Genomic DNA, 25,421 nt, shown 5'->3' with positions numbered 1-25,421 from the left:
TCAGGACGGGTTTTGGCTCTTCAGAAGTGGGTTGAGGATGCAATGGGCCCATTAATCACTACAGAAGTCGTCTATTGAAAATGATTAATCGAACGTGTATTTGCACCGCACAGAAATGATTACTTGTTGTGTAACAACTTTTAGTTTCATATATTACCCTCACTCTGTTTTGCTTTTACGTTGTTAGTTATGACATCTTATCCAAAAACTACATTCCGTTTGAAATTTGGTGAATAATTCCATAGGTCCAGGAAAAACAAGATTTTTTTTTTCAATTTCGCATGGGACTAAATATATAAAAAATATTTTTAAAATTGTAGTTCGAAAGATATAGCAAACTATTCTAAATCCTTTGTTTTTGGCCTACCATTACAAAGCATTATTAAGGGTACTTTTGGCACCAATTGATTAAAACGCTTGAAAACGCTAAAAAGGTATGTCAATTTTAGGTTTTTAACAGCTCTAAAATTCAAAATGGCTGACCAAAAAATAAGAACTTTTGCTATACTTCTATTTTCACCATATTTCAACAGAAAATTTTGTGCTGCTTCAATAATGTCTTCAAAGGTAGCACTTTGAAGACATTATTAATCAAAATCTGTTTAACTGTCTCGTCATTTTATGAACAACTGATTATCCTGGCAACGAATTTCACTTTGAAAACCCAAATTGGATAAAATTCTAATTTCCGGTATAAGTTTTCTCAGCGTGCATTTTTTGTTCTTACTCCTAGATTACATTTTTTCATTTCCTCAAAGCTAAGGTGCCAAAAAAACTAAATCCTCGGTTGGGATCGGTATTGGGAAGGCAATTAAAGATTTTGATAAGAGTCTGATTGACGGAAAGATAATAATTTCCATTAAGGAAGCATTATGTCTCCATCTTGTCAAAAGATAATTGATGGTGTATGGAGTTTATATTCCATATTTGGCAGCAAAGCCGGTCCATTAAAATTCATTATATTTGTTTTTTTTCCTCAAATTAATATTTGCAGTACAATGAGTTTGCTGAACTATGAAAACATTTGAAGAAAAACTATTTATATTCAAATTTGACTAATTATTTCCCCCAAGATTTGGAAAAAACGGCCATTAATTATGTTGAATTACCGCAAGCAATCTGGAAAAATAACAAAGAACTGAGGATTATTTTAGCTTCTTTTTTGAATGCACCATTACATAATTATCAGTGAAAACTCTATTAGGTGCAAAACTTCATTTATCAATAATTTGTCGCCTTAAGGCACCATAGCGCGTATTTGCGCTGATAAAAATTGAGCAAAAGCACGCTTTTTTGCTCTAATTTTCCATTTCCTTTTCGTCTCAGGAAAATGTTTTATTTCCTTTTGACATTGTGGAAGTCCATCTAATTTTGAAAATGGAAAAACCCACCGAAGACTTTATGCTTGTCAATTAATGCAGCAGATCTTAATCAAGGGTTCGTTTGGACCATTATTGGTTTTATTGTGAAAGAAGAGGTTCGCCACCATGTTGCTGATACGTCCTAGTCATTGGATTGAAGTGGCATCTGCTTTTATTGAATATTGGGTGCATTACATATTTCGATTTCTACCTTTCATGAAATTACGTAAGTACTAAACTTTTTGTTCCGACTTTCGATACGATGATTTTTATTTAAAAAATTTCAAATTTTAGAAAAAAAAATTTTCATTTTATTTTATTTCATATAATGTTTTTATGTTATTACTGCTGCTCCATAAACTTTCAAAAGCAGTCGGAACATTCAGGGCTTCGCCCTGATACGAGCAGTCTTGTTTGAACTTTAAGTTTCTCTTCCAGCTGATGGAATTGGAAACAGCCCGGTTTGAGGTTCGCAACTTAATAAAAAACGTTTTAAAATGCGCCGCATACCGTTTTTAGACAGATTTTCGCAGTAGCACAGCGGGTTAAAATCGCGCCGTCCGTCTTTTCCTAAGTCGCATCATCAGTCTTTTCTTAAGCCGCGCCGTCAGTCTTTTTGTAAGTCAAGCCGCTGAAGTCTTTTTCAAACGGCGGCTGACTTACGAAAAACTTTAACGGCATGACTTAAGAAAAGACAGATGAATTGAGCAATCCCCCCCCCCCCGCAATGATCAATTGAGCTATCATCTCCCCCCAAGCAAAACGATAAGACTCCTGAAAAAGACATGAAGCAGCTGGTTGTTGTGTTCATAACACACAATCAACTGATCGACTGAAAATCATTTTAAATGAGTAACGAGAGAAATTTTGAGAAAAAAATTGAAATTTACCAGATTTTTTTTGTAAATTTTTGTTTGGGCGACCATTGCCTCTCATCGAGGACAGCGAGTTACCAGGGTTGGTGTTTTAATTTGTATCTGATTACCAAAAACTGTTCTCCGCGGCACCATAGTAATTTACACAATAGCTTTTTGTTTCATTTAGGACAGAAAAAAATCGCTGTATGTGCCTAAGTTTTATTGATTCTTTTTTCACTCTGAATGTAATTTTTGAGCGTTGATTTTGTGAAAATTTGAGTTCCACATTCGTTGGAGAATCTGGTTCATAATTTGATATCATTCAAACCATTTTCAAGTGGTTATAAACATGTCTCAAGTTTCTATTGAGTTATCTCCCCCCAAGCGAGAGTGTAGTGGACATTGCTCAATTGATCCGAAAAGACTGATGGCGCGACTAAGAAAAAACATTTGGTTTTGCTCAGTCGCGCTGGTCTCGACGGTTTGTTCTCAGTCGCGCCGGTCCGGAATTGGCAATTTTAGGTGCCGTCGGTCGCGCCATTTTCTCATGTCGCGCCGGTCTCAACGGTTCTTTGGTCGCCCCTGTCACTGCTTTTTTTTCAGTGGCGTCTGTCTGGAATTGCCAATATAAAGTTGCGCCGGTCTGGAATTGCCAATTTTGGGTCGCGCTGGTCTTTTCTTAAGTCGCCGACCTCGACTCGGGAGGGTCCAAAATTTTACAAAAGTCGATGCCCTCGGATGGTTCTATGGCGATACCAAAAACATGAAACAGGAAAATAATGTGGTAATATACTACACATTTGAGCTGTGATATGAATTACGAAAAAATAATTTAAAATATTGCAGCGACAAAAAGATTGATCAGACTGTTCTATCCCGTATGGTGAAAACTTGAGGGCTGTTTTTTGGCTAAAGACTTCATCAGTTTGCTTGAATTTACTGTTTGTCAAACGTGATAAAATTATCATTTTTTGTTCTCAAATTCTCATAATTCATTAACGTGAAGAAGGAAGGACAAGAACAAGATTATAGTGGAAAACTCGTAAGTCGATTTAGGTCCCGAAAGTATGATAATATCTGGTCTCCCACAGCAATCAGTCGAAAAGCTGGATTCAATTATTTGATATTCAAAACCCGAACTGAAAAAAAATGCTTGACCTCTTGTATTTTTCTTTGGGTTTTTCTCTCTTTTCTTTATAACAGTTACTGCCTAGGACCTCGGATGCCTAGGAGCTCCGTAAATGGTTGCACAGCTTGCAGCAAAAATTTATCCTTGTCAATTGGCAGACAAACCTGGTGTAACAAAATAATTTAATCGACTGAAACTTGAAAGAACATAATAATTTTTCAGCCCATTTCATTATTTCAATTTTTATAGATACTTTTTTAAAGCATTTAGCAATTGAAATAAAGCATTTAGCAATCAAGAAAGGAACGTTTATCAGCAACCAGACAGCCCTGTCTTTGTTTCAAACTAAGAATCCGACTGAAAAAACTCATCAAACTAAATAAATTTTTACGTAAATAGTAACTAAATTGGATATTGTTCCGACTTTCGAAGAAAGTGCGGAATATCTATGCTCGGCGTTTTTTTTGTTCAGCCCGCGGAGTATTTCCACCGAGTGTTTCGTTCCAATAAATATGTTTTTTTTTTAATATATATACGGAATGACTGGGTTTTTAACACTTAAGTGGTTATCACTTCGTGGATTGGTTTACAGCGCATGAATCCCATTTTTCGAGGGCAATGTCTCCGGAGATAGCCAGTCTTTCAAAGCATACAATCCTAAGCCCAGCTAGGGAGTCTCCAAAAATTTGGGCAACAGCAGGCACGGCATGAGTGTCTCCCACTTCCCACCTCAAAGTCAAGAATCCAAAAAGAAGAAGTTCCTGGACACTGCGTATGTGGTATAAATTTTTGAAAAATTTGGTCGCGCGAAATTGGCCAAAATTTTGGCTATAAATGACTGACGGATCTGGGGTGGGCAAAAATTGTATCAGTGGCCAGCGCAGCTGTCAAGAGAACTTCAGCTAGGTTGTTCTGGAGTAATCACGCTAAAAGTCTTATCTTTAACAAAAATTCTTCCGGATGTTGGAGCACTTTAGTGCTGATACTGGTCCTGCATTGCAACCAAGTAATGACGAAGAGTTAAACTCTGAAAGATGAAGTTTCGAGCATCGTGCAGGTCGTGTACCAGAACATCGGAAGATAAATCTTAAGAACCTTTTGAGTGTCACCGGAATAGCGGTGAGATAAGGCGTTTGTTGACAAACCTTGATGTTCAGTCCCGGACCGAGGTCCGCGACTCAGGTTGCGAACGCAATGGGTCGCCGAAATGGACTTTGTGCGACCGAAATTCCATCATCCCACAAGAGACTTCAGTCGCTACATGGGTCGCGCAAAGTTGCAACATAGCTAACTTGGGTCGCGCAAATATACACTATTTTGAGTCGCATTTTGAGTCGCAGTGGTCGCAACATACCTTTTTTGGTTCGCGCAAAGTCGCAACATATCTTGTCTGGGTCGCGCAAAGTCGCATAAAATTTCTTCGACCGCGCAAAGTCGCAACATACCCATTTTGGGTCGCAATAGTCGCAACATGTCTTTTTTGGGTCGCGCAAAGTCGCAACATATCTTATTTGGGTCGCGCAAAGCCGCTTAAACATTCTTTGGTTGCGCAAAGTCGCAACATACACATTTTGAGTCGCAATGGTCGCAACATGCCCGCTTTGGGTCGCAATGATTGCAGAATACACATTTTGAGTCGCAATGGTCGCAACATAAGTCCCTGACTTCGACCCCAGGTCTTGATTTACAAAGATGAAAGACTATCCGATACCATCAAAAAATGGCGAACAGGATAGTGTATGTTTGCAGTCATAGAAACTGCATATAACTCAAAATTTGCACCGAGGTGGGAAGAGCAAATTCGTATTTGAAAAGATGTAACTTTTAAAACCCTGGCTCTAGAAGTTTTGGATTGTGCTAGAAGCAAGGATTGTGCTGGAATTTAGAGAGGAATAAGATCGCAAAGCCTTCTTACACTGAGGCTGCGATAGAGTGCGAACATATGAACCCTAATCTTGGTGTGATTTGGAAATTGCCCATGAAGTAGTGTTCGTGTCGTAAGGTGGACTTGAACATTTGAACCGCGGAGAAAATCAAATTGTTGCCATTTGCAGAACTGTTTGATTTGAATGTGGCCCATACACTGATGCCTGTTAAACAGAATGTTTCTAAAATCGGCTGAAAACAACTTGCTCGAAAAACGTAGCTGAAGGTTCTATGCACGACATTTTGATCGATCTGAAAACCGAAGGAAGAAAGATATTATCAACCACCGTGACAACTATTCCCGGACTCTCTCTCAATCCTAACACAACCAATAGGGAGAAGAAAACGCAATTTTTGCTAGACAAGTTTCCCCTGCAGTCAAAAAAGCGTTGTGGTGTAGCGCGACAAAATCAGCAAATCTAGTAGAGCAAAACAATTTCGACCCGACAGCTTTGAAGATGTTTCGAACTATCTAACACCGAAACGAGCGAAAATCAAGGCAATAGTATTTTGTACACGTTTCGAGATCGTTAAGAAACACTCACTATGTTTCAATTGTCCTTATAAACACAAGTTGAACGATTGCAGGTCAGAAAACGTAGTATGCAAATAACTGCGGCCAGAAGCATCATTCAAGTTTGCACAGAGAAAAATCTGGAATTTCAAAAGTCTAACAACGTCGATGTTGAACAACGAGCCCTCAATTCGCCAGATGCCGTTGATAGAGTAAATCCAGATTCACTTTCGGTCATTAGAAATCAGTTACAGTATATGCCGGTAACCCTGATTAATGGCAAAACCTCAATTCAGTGTTATTCAGTGTTGAATAACTGCAGCAGTTGCTCTCAAATATGCAAAATTACAGCGGAAGAACTGAACAGCGTTCCAAAGCAATCAGTCGACATAAAAGTTCATGGAGCTTTCACAACGGATAAAATTTATTCCACCTTAATTACACTGAATGTTGGAGAATTCAACTCTACGTCAGTTCTTTTTACATTATCGAACGTTTATTCGGTTGATAAAACTCAATTCTATGTCCTCAACGTCAAACAATTGAACAACATTCGTTCCAAACTCAACCATCTCAGCCACATCAATTACCCTGAACTTGATGATAATCATGTCCGTGTTCTCCCATGTGTCGATGCTTTCTGGTTCGTTGCTGAAAGAGACATCAAGAGGGGTCCTGTTGGAAGCCCATATGCAATCAGAAACTTGCCTGGATGGACCATCACTGGTCCTCTGAGCTCCAAGTACCTGGACAAAGAACCACGAGAACAGCAAACAAATAACATTGATGCTCGCAACAGAGAGCAGCCACCACTAAGCAAACTTGTCGAAAAATTCTGGAAAGTTGAAGACTGCAAAATCTGTTGCTTTTCCTCCTGCTCTAAATTCAAGAAAGATCGAAAAATTACTTGAAGTCATGGAAGACAGTATTTACCACGATGGAACAAAGTATAACATGAACTTATTGTGGAAGCTGAATGTGAAGCTACCAAATAACTTCGCAATCTCAAAAGTTCAATTAGGCTCACTTCAAAAACGCTTAACTAAGAACCGATACCTTTTGGATTCATATAATAAATCTCTTGCTACGGACATTGAGAAAGGTAATGTAAAACCAGTTGTTTTCATTAATCCTCAGCCATTTTACATCTGATGTTTACCTCACCACCCGGTTATAAAACCAAATAAACCTGGAAAATTAGACGAGTCGCAAATGCTGCTTCAATGTTTCAAGGTATATTTAAAAGCTGGGCCTGATCTTCTCAACAAAATAATTGGATTGCTTTTTCGTTTTCGGGATTTGGCAGCCAGTTGCGGTATCTTTTGATATCGAGGGTATGTTCATGCACATTGGTATTAAAGCGTCGGTTCAAAATGCTTTACGATTCCTGTGGAACACTGCAAAGGGCATTAAGCAATAGCAGTATACCAGATTGATATTTGGTGCGAACTGTTCACCTTCAATTGCATTGAATCAGACTGCAAAAGATTTCGCAGCTAGAGATCGCAAAACAGCTGAACTCATTAACCGGAAATTTATTTGGATGACTTTGTCCATTCTTTTGATTTCATTGAGATTGCTCAAGCGTCCTATTGGAAAATAAAGACGGTCCTGATTAAGGGTGGTTTCAATTTAACAAAGTTTGTTTCAAATAAACCCGAAGCTTTGGTCAGGTTGCCTGAAACGGACGTTGTTGGAATTATTTCCACACAAAGAAAACTCGGAGTGCATTGGGACACAAACGATTACATTATGTTTGTGAAAACACATATCAAACAGCATTTTCAAGGCAAAAATATGACCCTCCGTCGAAAGCTTTCTTAAAAAGCGACAAGGTTCGTTCCTTTGGGATTTCTTGCAACGTTTGTAATCACCATGAAAATCATGCTACAAGGTCTGTGGAGATGTGGAATTTCATGGGATGAACAAATACCACTTGAACACATGAGTACCGTTGAAATATGGCTAGTGCACGTCGACAAGGATTATCTGTGAAACCTCCACGCCATGTAGGAATTTAGTCTCACAACACAAACGCACAGCTGCATGTTTTTGCCGACGCATCGCAAAACGCCATGGCAGCTTGTGCTTACGTTCGAACTACTACAGCTTCTAAAGTCAACGTCAACTTTTTTATTGGAAAAACCAAGGTAGCTCCACTGAAGCAGGAGAGCATTTCTAAGCTCGAGCTACACGCCGCTGTGACTGGATCGCGACTCTGTATATTCGTTTTAGACGAATTGCGGTTTGAGCCAATTTTTGTTTTCTACTGGACAGATAGTACTACGGTTCTGGCTTGGTTTAAGAATATGCCTAGGCGCAAAGATTTTCGTAGCAGTAGGGTCACTGAAATACTTTACACTTCCAAAGAGCCACAAGAGACTCATATTTCAGGGAATCGCAATGCAGCTGATCATACCACAAGAAGAAAACCCCTTTCCGATGTGGATAAACTCTGGTTCCAGCCTCCTGACTTCCTGCTGACACCGAAACCTGAGTGGTTCAAGCCTTCACAATCTTCAGCGCAAGACAAGGAGAGGTCGAGCCACTAATCAATTTTTCATGTTTCTCTGATTGGCTCAAATTACTCGTAGTACCTACGATGCTTCTAATGTTTATTAGCTCGCTAAGGAACAAAGGTAAAAAATTGCCGCACCCATATTACCGGTATTTAGTAGAATCCCTTATTTTTGAAATTTCTCAAAAGAAATTTTTCCCAGAAACTATCAAACGATTACAACAAGGGAAAAAAGAAACAATTGGACAAAAAAGACGTTCTGTTAGCATTTTCCCATTTCGTGATTGATAATACTCTGAAAGCTAGGGGACGTCTTCGACATTCACCACTTCCCGAAACCGCCAAATACCCCATTATTCTTAATACTAAAGAACCAGCATCGCGACTTTTGATCGAACACGCCCATTGCCGATGCTTGCATTTAGGCACAGCATATGTCCGCAAATACCTTTAACTAAACTAAAATTTCTTTTCATTGGTTTGCGCCAAGCTTTGAAACAAATTCGCCATAGCTGTTTCTTCTGTCGGCGTTTCCAAGAAAAGGGCTCAGCGTCTTTATGTCGGATCTTCCCGCCACTCGCTTTTAGGATCCAAAAAAAACGCTAACCCATTCAAAACTGTCGGTTTAGATTTCATTGGAACTTTTCATATTGCCGAAATTTCATCAACGACGAAGCAAAATATCTGCTTGTTCACGTGCTTCACTACTCGTGCTATGCATTTAGAAACGACAGAAAGCCTTACAACGGTCAGTTGCGTGACATCTCTTTGCAGGTTCATAGCACGCTGAGGCTCACCATAACGACTACTCTCGGACAGCGCGACATACTTCATTGGAGCGAAAAAGCAGTAGCGTTCAGAGCCACTGTCATCCGGTACAGAGATAGCAAGCTACTTACATGATCAAAAAATCAGCTGGAAATTGAACCCTCCCCCTTCTGCTTCTCACTTTGTTCTTGTGTGGGAGAGACTCGCTCAGATTATAAAAAAAAGTTTTTCTTCTGAATCTTCGATCTGCTCGCCCCTCTCGAGATCTCTTTAACGCATTCATCGCTGAAACTGAAGGACTTTTGAATGGAGGAGCTCTCATTCATGTGAACAGTGATATCGCGGACGACCTTCCGTTGAATCCGAACCATTTTCTTCTTGGTAGAGCATTTGTGTACACACCCTTAGCGGCCTTCAGTTACCAGCCAACCAGTTACCTCTCTGCGAAGTCTTGGAGATTGGTAAAGGAGAAGATGGATTGCTTTTGGGGCCGACTGCTGTAAGAGTATGGCCCGACACACGAAATGGTCACAGCCAGAGGATATCATCAGAACTGGAGACCTCGTATGAATACTGGAGGACCACTGCGGCATCTGGCCACTTGGACAAATCATCGAGATTTTCACCGGGCCTGACGGCAGAGCGCGTTCGTTCGTGATAAAAACAGCGCAAGGGAAAATAACTCGAGCCGCCGTTAAATTAGCTTTGGTAACACCTAGGGAAAAAACTAAGGGCTCCCCCGAGTATGTTAATGATCAATGACAATCGTATTAATAATGTCGATTTGTGACTTCTTGATATCTTAAATGTAAATGTGAACACTCTTTAACATTTGACTGTAAGATAAAGTTGGGAGACTAAATATGAGAAACCATGGAATTGAAAGCTCAAAATACTTATGTTTTGGCTGTCATTATCACGTTTGATTGGTTGATTTCTTATTATTTTATATATTTAAAATTCTCAGGATATTTTAATGACCGATGATCATTTTGTAAGCATTTCAGTTTTTTTTAAAATCTGATGATGCAGAAATGTGCGAAAACGCTTAATGAGTTATGAATTTTAAGAAATTCTTACTAAACCTAGGATTTGATCCTTTTGTTCTCTTTGTTCTTTTCTAAAGTGGTTGGAATGTTTTGTACTTCCGTAAGTATTTCAGAGATGATTTTTCAAGTTAATGGGGATACCGGTTTGAATTGATATGAAAGCGCCCGCCAATTCTCGTTTTCGCTTTCTTGAATGGAATTTTAGATAGGTAGATAGATAGATACTTAAATTAGTTATAGAATGACATCTATAAATCGTAATAAGACATAACTAATTAAGACATAATTAAGACATAACAAATTTTCCAACCCGTAAATAGCCAAATATTGGTGCGACAGCTGATTTGCTGCCTACACTGCTTCGTTATGCACCATTTGCTTTGCGTAGTATCAAACGTGACACCAGAGGACAAAATTACGCGCAAGCTAGACTTTTCAGCTAATTTCAAACTGATGTCCAAGAATTTTTTGATCTAATATATTGATAAATTGCGATAAGTTATCGGAAGGTTTGATACAGTCTGTGCTGTATTGGCTTTGTTTCATATTGGAGAGCAAATCTGTTGTTACCGTGAACTAGATTTTTTCGGGCAAACGCTTTCAATCTAAATGCTTGTTTCCGCATTTTTTAATGGAAGTTCAGCCATTAAAAATGGGTGAATAACCGGCAGCTCTTTTGCTGCCTGTTCAATGGCGCAATCACTTAATACGGAATTTTGTTTGCCCTTGTTCAATTTGTTTTTCTCATTTTAACTCATTTTCTACCAATAAAAAGTTTTGCCAAATGAAGAAACTTATCATTTTGAAAACTCACCTCGGTACAGAACTTGAGCACCGAGGAACCCAGGGAAGGTAGTTTTCTTAAGCAGAGAATCTCCCTCGCAATACAGGTTGCGAACGCTGCCTGTGTACTCGGCACTATTATTGATAACAATATTCTCGAAGAAATTTTTATTTATAGAGCCTAGGGAAAAAAGCGCAGCCTCATATCAGGCCAGTCTTTTTTTAGTCACTTTCAACTCCGGTTTATTCTGTGCAAGTGTTAGTTTTATCAATCTGGGTGGCTTGATTCCCAACCATCTGAATCTCTTGTATCCACATTATACTTTACTCTTCCATATCTAGAAAATTCTCAGGTTTTTGACTGGATAATGTGATGATGGGACTCCTGACTGTAACCTCGGTTACTATGATGTTTTCGACCTGATTACTTCATGGAGGAACTTGGTGTTGTGTTTGTTAATTTTTTCTTTGATTTTTGTTTTCCCCGCAACCACAAAATCAGCTGCCACAATTAATCATCGAAGAGAATTGAGTGATATACCATATTAAAGCCCTTTCAGTCATAATTCGAACATCAAAAAAAAAATCCCAGTGTCGAGAAAAACAGGTTTAAAATTTTTGGTTTTTTCGTCTTAATTCGAGCGAATAAAGCGAGTTTATCTATATGGCTTAAAAGCTTACAATAGCATAATTTAATTTTTGTGCGCCTTTTTGGATTAGAAAAAATGTGAAAAAATTGTTGATGTAAAACTTTTTCTTGCTTTTTCTAAAAAATTGTTTTCCAATTTGCTTATTTTTACTATGGCTGTCGATTATGCCTGCGCTCGAGTTTTTCGTTCATCACCCCAAGCCGAAAAAAACGACCCAAATTGTTACATGTGTTACACGCTTGCAGTTTTCAGAAAAATAGAAAGCTTGATGAAAATTAAGTGTTTGGAAACGAGTTCTCCGCTCAGTTTTATTTATCAATGTTATTGTGCATTTTCGCTTGCTACGTACATGGTGCAGATATGCTTGCATGTATGAGTTTTGACGAATACACTTAAATTTCTTCTGTGAGAATTTAAATTAAACCTCCCAGACTTCTTCTTATTGATTGTTTTAAAAAACCTCGAAAATTTTTTTTGGAAAAAAACTGATTTTATTTTTTTTTTGCGATTTTTAAGCTAGTGTCTCGGAAAGTTAAAAAACGGTACATCCTTCGCAAAAAGATCCTTCGTTTGTTTCGGCCGATTTTTCTGAGCTGATATAATGTTGGCTTACTTTCCAAATAACTTAGTTGAGCTATACGTTTCATTCAAAACTTTTCCTTGTGATTTATTTGCTAGTTCTGAGTCTTAGAATATCTGAATGTTTGTATTTTTCTGTTTTTGTCTGAATTGTGTTTTTTGTTATTTAGTTTTTTTGGATGATCAATTGCGAAATTTTTCTAAAATTTATAGCTTAACCAGTGAAAGTTTCTGCTGTGCCAATTTTTTTGAGCTGCTGTTTTCTTTGCCCTCGCTACTATTATCCAATTCTATGCAAATGAAAATTCAGAGAATTAGTACAAGCTTATTAAAACTGAAGATGTATTTTTGACATGCGATATCATCATATGTTTATCAATGTTTTTCATGAAGTTTTTGGCAAACATTGTTAGAGTTTTTAAGTTTTTTTCGGCTTCGAGTTGAATCATTCCTCTCTTATGCACGTACTTGAAGGTTATTTCAGCCGATAAATTTACTCAGCTTTTGTAGAGGAATGTTCTTGCTAAGGTTAATATAGGCCTGCTGTTCAAATCTCTTTTGGACTTTTTGGCAAAGCAAGTCAATGGTTTTTGGTTCCTTCGTTCTTTATTCGTTTTTATTGTGTGCGTAGGCATCTTATCAATCTTTTGCATTGCTTAGTTATGCATATAAATTGACGAAGACTACTTTTTTCTTTGAAATTGCTCATTTGGTGCTGTTGCTAAAATTTCAACTATTTGCCAAGTTTTATCAAAGGTACAATATCAAGTATTCTAAGGGCGGTTTATGTGTCCATAGTTCGTGATTGGAATATTTTTTTCGATTTTTTTCCGAGTATTTAATTATCCGTGTTCGAAGTCTTGCAAAAGGCCAGGATATCGAGTCCAAATGGAGCTAGATAATTTATTGGGTCGTTTGCGTTGTTGTTCCGACTTCCGAAAAAAGTGAGGAATATTTATGCTTGGTGTGTTTTTTATTCACTAATTTTTTGACTTGTTAACTGAGCATTTTTTGAAGAATTTTTTTATACCATCTGAGAGCTATTGTTAACCTAAGCTCAAATTTAAAATGATTTTTCATCGGTGATCATTTTTTGTAAAGGTACAGGCATTTGAAATTTGCTAGTTTGGCGAATGTGGGATAATTAAAGTGCGTTATATTGCGTACGTATTTTACGCGGAAGAGCCGAATTATTGCGTTCAAAACTAAATTGAATTGAGGCCAGCATTTTAATCATATTATCACAATACCAGACGCTAAACACCCTTAGAATTTTACATAGCGTGTGTGAGGATAAAAAAAGAAAAAAACTTTTTTTTCCAATTCTTTCGTCATTTATTCCAAAAACAAACGTTCAATTGGCCTTAAGGGGAGTCGGAAGATTCAGGGCTTTGCCCTGATATACGAGCAGTCTTGTTTTTTCTACTGATATGTTGGAATTGCATCTTAGATTGTTCAATGTTGTTAACCCTTGCCATTTTCCCCCCAGGTTGGCAACTTGTTCAGCACCACTACTGATTCATTGATAACAGTGAACGTTCTTATAAACGTGCTGATATTTTCATTAAAAAAATTCAAAATAGTTAGTATTACAGTGTGATATTGCAGTGCTCTTTCATATTTTAATTTTTTTTTCAGTATTTTGTTTTCTGCTCAATTGATGGGCGTAGGTTTACACAGCCTGATTTTTATTTAACGTTCAATTAATTTTTTTAAACTTTAATTGGGGGTAATTTTGATTTGTTCCTGCTAAAGTTAGCTGTTCCGATTTTATATTAAAAAATGTTCTCTAAAAAGGTTAATTCGGCGTAAATAGTTTCAGCTTATGGTATTGTGGAATACTCGCCTCGTATTGCTTCATTTGAAGGGTGTCAATAGATTTTTGCGTGGCGTGCTTCGCGAGTGAGTTTGAAAGCTTTGTGGAAACTATTTTTGTGACAATTTATCTTAACGCCCTACCCAAGTTTTGTCGGCATAGTTTTTGCTAGATAAGGTTTGCCTGATTGCTAACTTAACGGTGGCGAATGAGTTTTAAGATATGTTATCATCAAATTGAACATCAGTCGTTTTTGTTAAGAAATATTTTCAAATCATTTTTCGGCTTAGTTGCTTTCGTCTCCTTATCTCTTCTAGCTTGCCATACTTTGTGATATATCACAAGTGTTGCGAAGCTTCGCTTCGCCGCTATTTTTATGGCGCTTATTTATAATCTGTCTTATATGAAAGGCGGATATTCAATTTCCCTCCGTTTTTTTGAAGATTTGTCTAAAAAAGAAATAAATCATCGGAAAACTGTCTGAAAACTGTGCTGCTATTCTTTTAGATATTATTCTTTTGGAGTGAAGGGTTTCCTCAGTTTGCAAAAATTTTCCCCCTTGAATATCATTCTTTGATGTATCCCTAGAGAATTTGATTGTAGTCTTTGCAGTTCTTTTGGTGCACTGACTGAAATTTGAATGTATCTCACAATTTTCGTACCAGTAAGTATATTTCACATTTCCTGAAGCCCTAAATTTCCCCTTTGCTCCGTTATTTTGTATCACTTTCATACTTTCTTTTTATTTAGATATGCCTAGTTTGTTTATATTCATCATAGCTACTCCTATGATTTTTGCTATTGTTTTGATCATTTAGAAAACTAGTGTTACTGTTTTAGACAAACATATGAACAACCAATGTGAACCAAGCGAAGAAGAAAAAAATGACTATGACTCCGAATCCAGTTGCGGTTGGAGTCACTTAAACATCGATGGCTACGACAGATCAGTAGAACCCGATCCCAGTTCGTTTCTGGTCATAGAGTCTCTGGATTCTGCGCCGAGCTGTGGATCTATAAATATAGACCATACATCTATTTTATCGCTCGTGGACCAGACCGAAAGATGGAATGAGTCAACATGGGAAGAGTTTTGCCACACTCAAACGGAAGCCGTGAAACGATACGCGTCAGCCAGTAATCTTGCCGTAGCGCGCAATTTTGACTCGCTAAAAGCCTTATCAATCAAACACAACTCATGCGGTGAGATGCTTTTCAGTGGAATTTTTCTTGCCTTATGTTTTTTCTTCTCTGCGGTAGCAGATATTCGACCTCCAAAGTTTTTTCCTATTATCGTAACACTTGTGAGAGCAAGCGTTTTGTAATCTGTAATTAGACTTTTTCCCCGTAAACAGCTTTTCTTACAATTGTGACTAAAAATTAAACTTGCTTTATTATGGAACCCTTACAGTTTACAGGCTCCTTCTCACTTGGTCTAGAGGTAACTCAGCTACCTTTGCACCTAAAGGTCTGGAATTCGAGTCCCGAAGAGACCTTGTTTTTAAAGTATGCATGTTTTCCCCGGGAAATTGAATTTTGGGACTGCCATTTCTCTGCTTTTTTGTCGGCTTGATTTCCATTTTCCAAAGCATGGAACTTTTTTTGATTTAATTAATTCATAATTAAATGACAGTATAGAATTGGCGTTTCTGTCATGTTGACTATGACTCAGATTCTCTCTCCTAATTATGTTCCTTTACGTTTGTGTTTTGAAATTAATTCCTAGTCGAGCAATCATTTTCTTAATAGGAGAGATTTGAACGATATTAAAAAATTTGTCGACTCAAACGGTTTGAAGTCTTTGATTTTTGGTCTAATTTGGAGCTAATAAGGTTTGTCAAAATAAGGTTTGCAGGCTTACAATAGCTTATTTAAGCTTAATTTAAGCCGTGAAAACCTAGTCTTACTGGAGTAAAGTTAGTTTCTGAAATTTTTTAGCGCCATTTTGGGAATGAAATATTCAAAAATTCAAAAAAAATTAGCAAAAAAATTAGAAAACGATTTTTTTTTTCGTATTCCAGGTCATTTTTCTACAGAAGCTGTTTTCTAATTGGTCTATTTGAGTATGACTGTCGAATATGCCTAATTTTTATTCCTAAGTTCATATCTTTTTATCACAGCACGTAGGGAAAAAACGATACTTTTTGAAGAATTTTTTTTAAAGACTGCGGTCCGATTAACATCCTTGTTTTTGTTTGTAATTTGCTTCTGTATTTAAATTTAGATCTGAGCGGTGTTGCTGGTTCGTCAAGTAAGGGACGCTCCTCAAAAATTCCACATAAACAAGCTTGCCAAAAACTTTCAGTGTCAACTGACTCAACAGAGTCATGCAACAGTATGTCAATGAGATCCTCCAAATTGTCAGCTACAAGTTTTTCAAAGAAAGTCCGCAAATTCACAGGTTTCAAGTTGTCCAAACAACATGTGCCCAAGACAAAAACTCAAAACGAAGAAATTAAACTGAATCCTATCAATCAAGAAGAGGAAATGTCGACCACGCATGAAGAAATTAACAGAGAAGATGATGAAAATGAGGCAGATACTTCAAAAGAGTGCAATGAGCTGAACGAAGAAGGGGACGTTGAGAGCAACACGGACCCTCTTGGATGTTCTTACATTTCTAAGACTCCTCGTTTGCAAGTTACACCATGTACAGATCGTCCAACAACGAGTTGTACTGAGAATAGTTATAGTACCTGTTTCTTGGAGTTGCACAGAGATGTATATGAGAACAACTTGGAACATCTGGACGAATTTTGGAGGAAAAATAAGTGAGAGGTTTTTTGTTGTTAACCTTTGTGCTTGTGCTGGACTCTTCTTCGGATTAAACAGATTGAAATGCTTGCATACAGTTGACCAAAAACTTTGCTTACAGTTTTTATATGATTCAACAAATCTGCAAGAAGAAGTATCATATAATCGAAAAATTACTAATTTTTGGTGATAAAATGTTAGTTTCACCGTTGAATTTTGTGTTCCTTTTGTGTTTTCGTTCGTTTTAGTTGCAAGTGCACAATATTTTTCTTTCAGAATGTATCTCAATCTTCTAGCTTTTCGGTTGATTTTGATTAAACAATCTATGAAATTTTGTATCGCTAATTTTCCTAAGCTCTCTTTCTCTGTCTTTTTCTTATTTTGAGTGATATGGTTTCTCCTTCTGACTAGGAAAAGACTGAATTCGGCTCTGGAGTTGTTTGACCCCAATGGTCTCAATGCACTGCACCTGGCCTGCAGACTGGGTCGCACACAGTATCTGGACCTGTTCCTCGTTCTTGCCAACACTAAGTTCTTCAAGTCGCGCACAAGAGACCCCAACGCACTCGGATGGACTGTCCTGGACGAAGCTGTAGTGCTCGGAAACAGGTGGGACTTCATTTTATCTGACTCATCTTAAAGGAGTTTCTGTACTCTGCACTAATTAATTGTCGACCGCCCTCCGCGAAACTAATCGATTTCTTCATAGACCACATCACTCGCGAGAAGATGGACCTCTCCTTGGGGGGGGGGGGGGGGCAGGGGTCTGAATGGACCTCACCGGAATCTTTATACCATGTAATTTATTCCCAAAGTTTAACATCAAAATTGGCTTAAAATTTTAGTCAAAATTTTAATTCAAGCGACAGTTTTTCAGCGTTATTTTTTTTTTCAATTTGGAGTGCGCAAAAATGATACATTTTTCTAAACACAAAAAGTATCCATTTTTGAGAGCTCGAAATCGAATAAGTATCAATTTAAGATTAAATTAATGTTTTAAAAATTTATGTCCAACCTCCTGGTAAATTTTTGACCCCCTCAAATAACGTAGTGCTTAGTACTATGCAAGCGTCCAATTAGTTTTTTTTTCGAATCATCGCTTTAATTTGAGGAATCAGAGGCCCCTTTCTAAGATATCAGCCAGGAATGTATAGGAGGCCGAAAATAATTAGCATATTTCGGTGAATCGCTGTTGACTGTTTCTTGATTTTTTCTGGAATAGGAAAATTGATCCTTGCGGTATAATGGGTCGTGATGAATCTCGAACTAATAACCTCTTCATTGGCGAAAGAAAACTTAGTCAAGTCATCTTCGCGCCCTGAATTTGATATGAATGGTTGAAACATCTTAAAATATGCTATATTTGACCAGGAAGTACATCAAACTAGTCTATCTGATGTTGCAATATCACCAACAGAAACGACTGAAGGAGAGAGAGGCTCTTATCAAGAAATCTCTCTCGCAGACTATCGACTTCTGCATCACCATCAAATGGTTGTTCAAGTCATGGATTCCTCTCTTATCTCGATATCTGCCCAGTGATACGTGTGTTCTATACAAGAAAGGAAATTGTATCAGACTGGACTCAACTCTGCTGAACTTTTCCCAGAATGCGTGGAAGAGGGGTAAAATATCGGTGCTCTATAACCCCACTAAGTATGGTGGGGAAAACTTCGTGTTCATAGTGCCTTCTCAGAAACAATACAGGTGACATGTCAGAATTGGTGGTAAACTGTAAGAGAAATTGTAGCGTTCAAACTTTTTTTGTAGCAATTCATAACAATTTTACGTGAAAATCTTCAAATACGGTACAAATGTGAAACCAAGCAAAAGTTGGCTGTTGTACGAATAGCATAGACTTAAAATTGAGACGTCATTAGAACTTTTCCTAGTGCTTCATTTCTTTTGTTCCCCACTACAGGAGGCTCAGAGGGAGGGAGGTTTCCTGGAGGCTAGAGGAGTTCTGTAAAAATTTGAGAATTTTAAATATTTTCGAAACTAAGATTTTTTTCATGGCAGCTCGAGGATTCACGACTCATAAGGCTTCAATATGCTATATAACTCAAACTCGTTCTGCATTTGTTGTGATAAACCTATTAAATAGTTTCTTATTGGAAATGGATGCTGACTGACGGACTGGTGCGGGACGACTGTAAAAACTGGCGTCACGCAGCCTCGAACCTGGTCATCTCGCACAAAAGGAAACATGCCAACCAACGGACTACAACTCCTGAGGGTGACTACAGTGAATGATACATCAAGTCCGACAAATTCAATCCTCAGATAAGCAAAAACACCCGACTGCGAGGTCCGAACCCTGGTCCTTGGTATAAAAAGCAGAAATACTACACTACGAAGCCTTGCATCAGACTACAAATCGACCAGTGCTATCAAGAAAACTCTAAAGAGCATAAAGTGCCTCTTCCCTCTCCCCTAAGAAAATTTTAGTGCGTCGGTAAGCCTGACCATTTCGACTGCTACTGCCCTGAAGTTTCTATATACTGCACACAAGACCCTTTCAGTCCCGATCATGTATGCTTCTATCCTCAAGTGTACTACCTGTGCCTTCGAAATCAAAGATGAGCCTGTGTTTGTGTGTCTTACCTGCACACAAAGAATGCATTGTACCAAACCTTGCTCTGGGTTTTCCGAATCACGACTATCTGAGCTGAATGAAGAGGCGAACAATGTCTTGATTATGTTTAATAACTGTAGTGCTATCGGAAAACGTGACTTGGTCATCTCGACTTCAACAAACGATCTGACGGAAAAGAAAGTTGAAAATAAAATCAGCAATGACAACAACGAGCTTGTTACCAGTTTTGACCGGTATTCAGAAGTTATCACTGCAGAACTGAAAGAAGCCTCGAGCTCAGTTAACCAATCAGATGTCTGAGTTAGGCACTGGTTCAGCTGCAGAAAAAATGAAACATGACCACGAGAAATCGGCAGCGATATTTTCTCATCGTGGTGCGCCGTGGAACGTTAAACAACTGAGGAGACTTGGAAGCGTTACAGGCAGATTGAACGGTTCGAGAAGTCTGTTGGTTATCTGCAACGATACGTTTACGAGCAACTCTGTACTGAAACTTGCAAGTGCTTTAAAAACTTTTCACGAGAACGGAGTGTTCATTTCTCCTATGTTATCACCGGGCGACGCAAAACCGGAACAAAGCTTGCTTATAACACGTCGGAAACTGATAGAAGACGGTACAACTAAAGAAGACGCCAGGTTGAGAGACTTGGAACTATTCAAACGGGTTGGAAACAAATGGGAAGAAGTAGCAGAGATGAGTGTCAAAGCACCTAACGATGAATGACTACGTCCAGCCGCCAATGCCAGCAGCCATTGCTTACACATATGCCTCTTCAATGTTCGGAGTCTCCTAAACAGCAACAGGCGGTTTGCGTTCGGCAGTTCTATTCTTAAAGAAGAACTCGATGCTTTATGTCTTACCGAAACATGGCTAACCGAGGCTTTTTCAAATTCCGAATTTTAACTGATTTCATAATACATCGATGTGATCGCCCCAGCTCCAGTGAGTATCTCTCATCACATGGAGGTGTTCTGATAAGACTCCGGAAAACATCAAGAATTGTCCAGTGCAAATGGCAGTCAATGGAGCTGAAGTCGTTGCGTGTTTGATGTCTTTAGGTGAAGCTGAATTCTTGATAATTTTGGATATAACCCACCAGCAAACAGTAACTACAGATAGTCACTTGCTTGTTGGGCAGGCTTTCTCTCTATGGTATCAACTGTCTCCGCTGTCAACTTCCTCGGTGACTTAAATCTCACTGTCGTCTGGGATACGGTCTCTTCCACAAACGGTTATGAAACATCTGCTCTTCAAATATTAGATGAGCACAAACTTTTTCATGTTGTGGACGTACTGACCACCAGGTCAAACACTTTCGATCTCTGTTTTACTAATGACCTCCCCACTGCAATAAGTCATCGGATCAATGGTAGTCTATCCGCAAACTATGCCATTGGAGGCAAGCCTTGCTCAGATCAAAAAGCAGTGGTCGTGGATCTAGAGTTTATTCAGACCTCTCTAACAGTTGATTTAGCGTGCAAATCGAAGTTCTATAGTTCTTGTCGTGCGGACTACGATGAAATAAATCAGCTATCAACAAATAGTTCATTTTTTGCAGCCCGCTGGTCAAATCCGAATGTTATCATCAATGAATCGTACTCATAGCTGGAAGAAACCTTTGAAAAGACAGTTCCTGTGCGAACACGTCATCGCGCAAATCTCCCTCCATGGGTGAGTGCAGGCAAAATCAACTAGTTGAAAAGATTGGAGACTAGAAGAAAAGCCAAAAACGAAAACTTGCTCAAATTCGTTTCACTGAAAAACGAAATAGACCACAAACTCGCACTAGAACAGGCTGATTATGAGCAGAAACTATCGTCTGGGAGAAGCACAAAAAACTATTTAAACATTTCAGCTCCTTCCGAAAGTCAAACCCGATCCCAGCTACAATCGTATGGAATGCAGCTGAAGCTTCAAATGATTTTGCAAAACCCAACAATGAATACTTTCAAAGCGTATACGCACCTTCAAGTCACTTCGAAGAGCCTTTTGGACTTGATCCTTTCAATAATATGAGTGACTTCGATACCGGCAAAGAAGTGTGTTGAAAATTGTCCTGAAATTCGACGATCCAAGTCAGTAGGGCCTGACAACTTGCCACCAACGTTCTTCAAACGTGCGACAACCATGGCCAAACGCTTACCTAAAATCTTCACTAAAGTAAAGCAAACTGGTGTATATCCGCGCAGATGGTAAGGCAGCAAACTGGGATCCCTTTTAAAAAGGGGGATTGCCCAATTGTTGAAAACTACCGGCCGGTGGCTCTAATCGATATGGCGTCGAAATGTTTGGAAAAATATTTGCTCAATGCCCTCTACGAATGGGTGTCTTCTCTTATCCCCGACATTCAGCATGGTTTCAGATGTGTTCGATCAACTGTAACACAGCTTCTACAGTATATTGATTCCTTATACAAAGCAACCCATACAAGGGACTTGGTAGACAGTGTCTACCTAGATTTCAGCAATGCTTTTGATAAAATTGGTCATGAAACTCTTCTGAATAGCTCGCGGTCTCTTCTGAATAGCTGAATGGTACTCGCGGTCTCTTGCTGAAAGAACTTGTTTCATCTCTCAACGGTCGCTCACAGTTCGTGGAAGTAAATAGTGTGCAGTCAACCAGATTGCGCATTCTCAGCGGTGTCCCACGAGGCTATCTTGTTGGCCACTTCTGTTCCTAATTTACAGCTTCGATTTCTGTGAAGGCTTAGCATCTGAAGCTTACACTTTTGCTTATGACGCCAAACTGCTATCGATACAGGGACGAGCCTCTTTTTCGGATGTTTTCCATCAAGATATAGCATTGTTGTACCACTGGTCCTAGAAGAACAACCCACCCTTCAACTTGGACAAGTGTCATCTTATGTCCTTCACAAAGTCGGACTTACAGATCTTCATTTGGAACCATCCACTTTCGCAGTCAACCGAAGAAAGAGACATTGGAGTCACGATAACAAATGACCTAAAATGGAACACAAATATTTTTTCTCGTTGTAAAAAAGTTCACTGCGTACTGCATGCGTTTTTGAGAACTGTATCGCCTCTTGCGACATGGAGAACAAAATCTGATTTGTACAAATTAATGGTGCTATCTATTATAAACTACTGCTCTCCTGTTTGGTCACCATCTAAGGCTGCCCTCACAAAACTTGAGCAGGTTCAGAACCGTGCCACAGCTTGGATTCTTAGGTACGATTGTGCTTACACAGATAGTTTAATCTTTTTAAAATCTATTGCCACTGACATTGAACTGCTAGATTTACGATATTTTAACCTTCTCGAAGGTTCGTGATGAAAAATTTGTACGACTTGAACTGGTATAACTGCCTTCTCTTCAAGAGTTCTTCTGGTACACGTTCGGACTCGACAGTTTCTGTGAATCTCCCAAGAGTGAAGAAAAAAACTAAAGGCAAAACTTTTTCTTCCGAACCGGGCGCATGGTGAACCAGATTTCTAATAATATTGATATTTACTCACTGGAGTGCCTCAAGCAGCGACTACTGAAATTCTTCTGGACTGATTTTTACGCGAACTACGACCCCTACCGTCCTTGCACTTGTCGTTTTGCCTGTGATTACTCACAGTGCCGATGACTTCTACAATGTTTTTAGGGAGCAATCCCCTCAAATCTTTTAAATTTGTAAATACTTCATAATAATTATAATCATTATAATAATAATATCTCCTTGAAACCTGATTTTGCGTCTCACCTGAAAACACAAATTTTGATTGTTGGTGATCGGAACAAGAATAGCTGGTTGATGTTTCAACTAGCAGATAACTTTACAACAAAATTATTTTTCTTTGCCACAAAAATTTGAAACCAAAAGTTGTGTTCTCATTTTTGTAAGAATTTCATTGTATTTCACCTATTCTGACATATCGCTGCATTACAGTATCTCATCCATAGACAAGCCTCTGAAGCCCAATGAGTTGTCGAGGGAGGTGAATTCTCTGCTGAGTAATGACGTCATAGTGACCAAAGTGTCCACTAGGAGTATGCAGTATGCGCCCATGAAGAGATTAATTAGTAGACACCGGAAAATCGACAAGGTAATGTTGTCCAGTGTCTTGTTTGTCCAGCGGTGGATCCGGGTTTTCAAAAATGTCGACCTTTTTTGATCCACCATATTCATTTTCCGCCACATAAAAATGTTTGAAAAAAAACTGGATATTCTGGACAAAAAAGAATTTTTTTCGGCGCTCCTCAAGTTAGTGCGTATTTTGGCGCCCTAAAATTTTTTGGATTGTTCGATCAAAACTGGATTTTGTAGAATTGTACCAAAGGGGAACCTATGCATAGACAGTCTAAGAGACGGCAACTGTAACTGAAATGGTTTTTAGCGCATAGAAACAAGGCGTGCGTTGCTAGCTCTAGTCGTTTTATTGCCATCTGTAATTCTACGTGGGCTTTGAAATGAGAATGTTTTTGTTTAGGTTGGGAAATACTCGGCTACTTTCTATCACTGGTCGGGCATGAATCTGAAGATCTTCAAGCGGAGAGACCATCTGTCCAGCGAGCAAGTGAGCAAAAACAAAAACGTCCTCAGCGATTTCTACACTGGAGGAGTAGTGCCTGGAATGGCTGGGGACTCCCACGCTAGGTCCAGAATTCCAGACTTGAGACCTCCGGACGAACCAATCGGAAGCTTCGATGCCTATTTAGAACACCAAGTTCAAGTGGGACGACCGATGAAGATTAAAAACCAGACCAAAAGTTTCAAAGGATGCTTGGCAATGAGCGACCAGTTTCCATTGTCAATCGAAAAGCTGACAGAAATTCTAGAAGTTTTCTCAAACTTTAGACTGTTCAATAAATTGAAGAACTTTTTGCAGAGAGGTTTACCTCCTGGTTTTCCGGTATACATTGAAATGCCGGTGTTTCCGACAGTGCAGGGCCAAATAACGATGGAAGATTTTGCTCTGGATTTGCCACCCAGTGCCAAAGAAGAGTTCTTCTACTGTGTGCCAGAGGGCTTCGAAAAAGTAGACGACTTGGAAGTCGGTTAAAACAATTTCGGCGAAAGATTACATTAGTAGGTAACATTAAAATGACAAAATGCTTTGTATAAACAGTAAAACCTGTTCAACTTGAGGTTATTAAGATCTACAAGAATTATTGACTGACATCTTTAGTAACCTTAATATTCTGAGACTTCTTAACTCCTGTTCAGTCCCTGTAGTGAAAGAAAAGAGCTTGTCCTGATGTCTACCTTTGTAATCCTTCGCCACAGCATTAATTGAAACTATCAATATGTAAAAAGTTCAATCACCGTAGTTTGCTTTTGACCAACCCAAGTTGTGACTATCTTAAATCTTTTTAAAATACTCTAATCAAAATAATTCTATTCAATGCAATCTTTTGAATTGCATTTTTGTTTACTTATTTAAATATTTGTGAAAAATGGTCAAAATCGAATATTTATATGGAAAATTGTGTAACCGCTTTTCTTATGTCCATCTTGCAGAAACACTGTATATTTGCAGACTTAGCTTACTTAGTTCTCTATAAATTGCTATGAACCTTGTATCGATGGCAACATGAAAGAGAATTAATGTTTCATTTACGTAAAAACCGCGAAATTAGTTTGTTTCGAAATTAGCTCAAAGGTGCTTTGCGCCTCTTTTATTTTATCTATTTTGTATAAAAAATGTTAGATCTAATCAATTTAGAATAAAAACTGGAAATTGTATTTTTGATAAACATCGTAGATACGACTTATACTTTTTTTTTATCTTTTTATCTCGAAGAATATTCTTTTTGGTTACAGTTGCACTCAAGTGTCCATTCGAATTCATTTTATGTTCACGTGTTTTCTTCAATTAACAACAGTCAAGTTATCTAGAGGTTTTTATGTGAATTTCATTAATAAAAGTTAAGAAGTGTAGTTGCTTTTTCAGAGATTTGCAAAAATGGAATGTTCTATTTCCTTGTCGAGTTATCCTTTTTTAAATACTTGGATATACTAGTTTGAAACGCGATACAAGCAAGTGGTTGAGTGAAATTTCGTTTAAAGCGTTTTCTTGACGTTCCCTGCAAAGAAAAGTTTTAAATGTCCAAAAATTACCGAGCAAAGCAAAACTAATGAAACATCTAGGTTGTTGGTGTGCGATAGTGGGC

The 25,421-nt window shown here is 38.4% G+C and overlaps 1 protein-coding gene across 2 annotated transcripts; it reads left to right on the top strand.

The window, feature by feature from the left end:
* The first annotated feature begins 1,052 nt into the window (after nucleotides 1–1,052).
* LOC134847515 (ankyrin repeat domain-containing protein 13C-like) lies at nucleotides 1,053–25,109 on the top strand. Of its 2 annotated transcripts, none has more exons than XM_063864564.1 (7): nucleotides 1,053–1,587; nucleotides 14,791–15,153; nucleotides 16,175–16,721; nucleotides 17,116–17,313; nucleotides 18,076–18,411; nucleotides 23,197–23,353; nucleotides 23,738–25,109. In XM_063864564.1, exons 1-7 carry the CDS (start codon nucleotides 1,488–1,490, stop codon nucleotides 24,308–24,310), a joined length of 2,274 nt encoding a protein of 757 aa, XP_063720634.1. In that variant the 5' UTR covers nucleotides 1,053–1,487; the 3' UTR covers nucleotides 24,311–25,109. The 2 variants fall into 2 exon arrangements, with proteins under 2 accessions (XP_063720634.1, XP_063720635.1); XM_063864565.1 differs by lacking the exon at nucleotides 1,053–1,587 and adding an exon at nucleotides 14,538–14,614.
* Nucleotides 25,110–25,421: the final 312 nt, after the last annotated feature.

Source organism: Symsagittifera roscoffensis, chromosome 6, assembly GCF_963678635.1.
Source record: "Symsagittifera roscoffensis chromosome 6, txSymRosc1.1, whole genome shotgun sequence".
NCBI lineage: Eukaryota > Metazoa > Xenacoelomorpha > Acoela > Convolutidae > Symsagittifera > Symsagittifera roscoffensis.
This window is presented reverse-complemented; position numbering and strand designations above follow the sequence as displayed.

What these genes read in the sequence shown, in the direction of transcription:
- LOC134847515 (XM_063864564.1), top strand. Translation starts at nt 1,488, where the DNA reads ATGTTGCTGATACGTCCTAGTCATTGGATTGAAGTGGCATCTGCTTTT. An exon ending in AATCAAACACAACTCATGCG is followed by an intron (nt 15,154 to 16,174) that starts GTGAGATGCTTT and finishes ATTTAAATTTAG; the next exon opens with ATCTGAGCGGTGTTGCTGGT. An exon ending in CCTTCTCAGAAACAATACAG is followed by an intron (nt 18,412 to 23,196) that starts GTGACATGTCAG and finishes GCTGCATTACAG; the next exon opens with TATCTCATCCATAGACAAGC.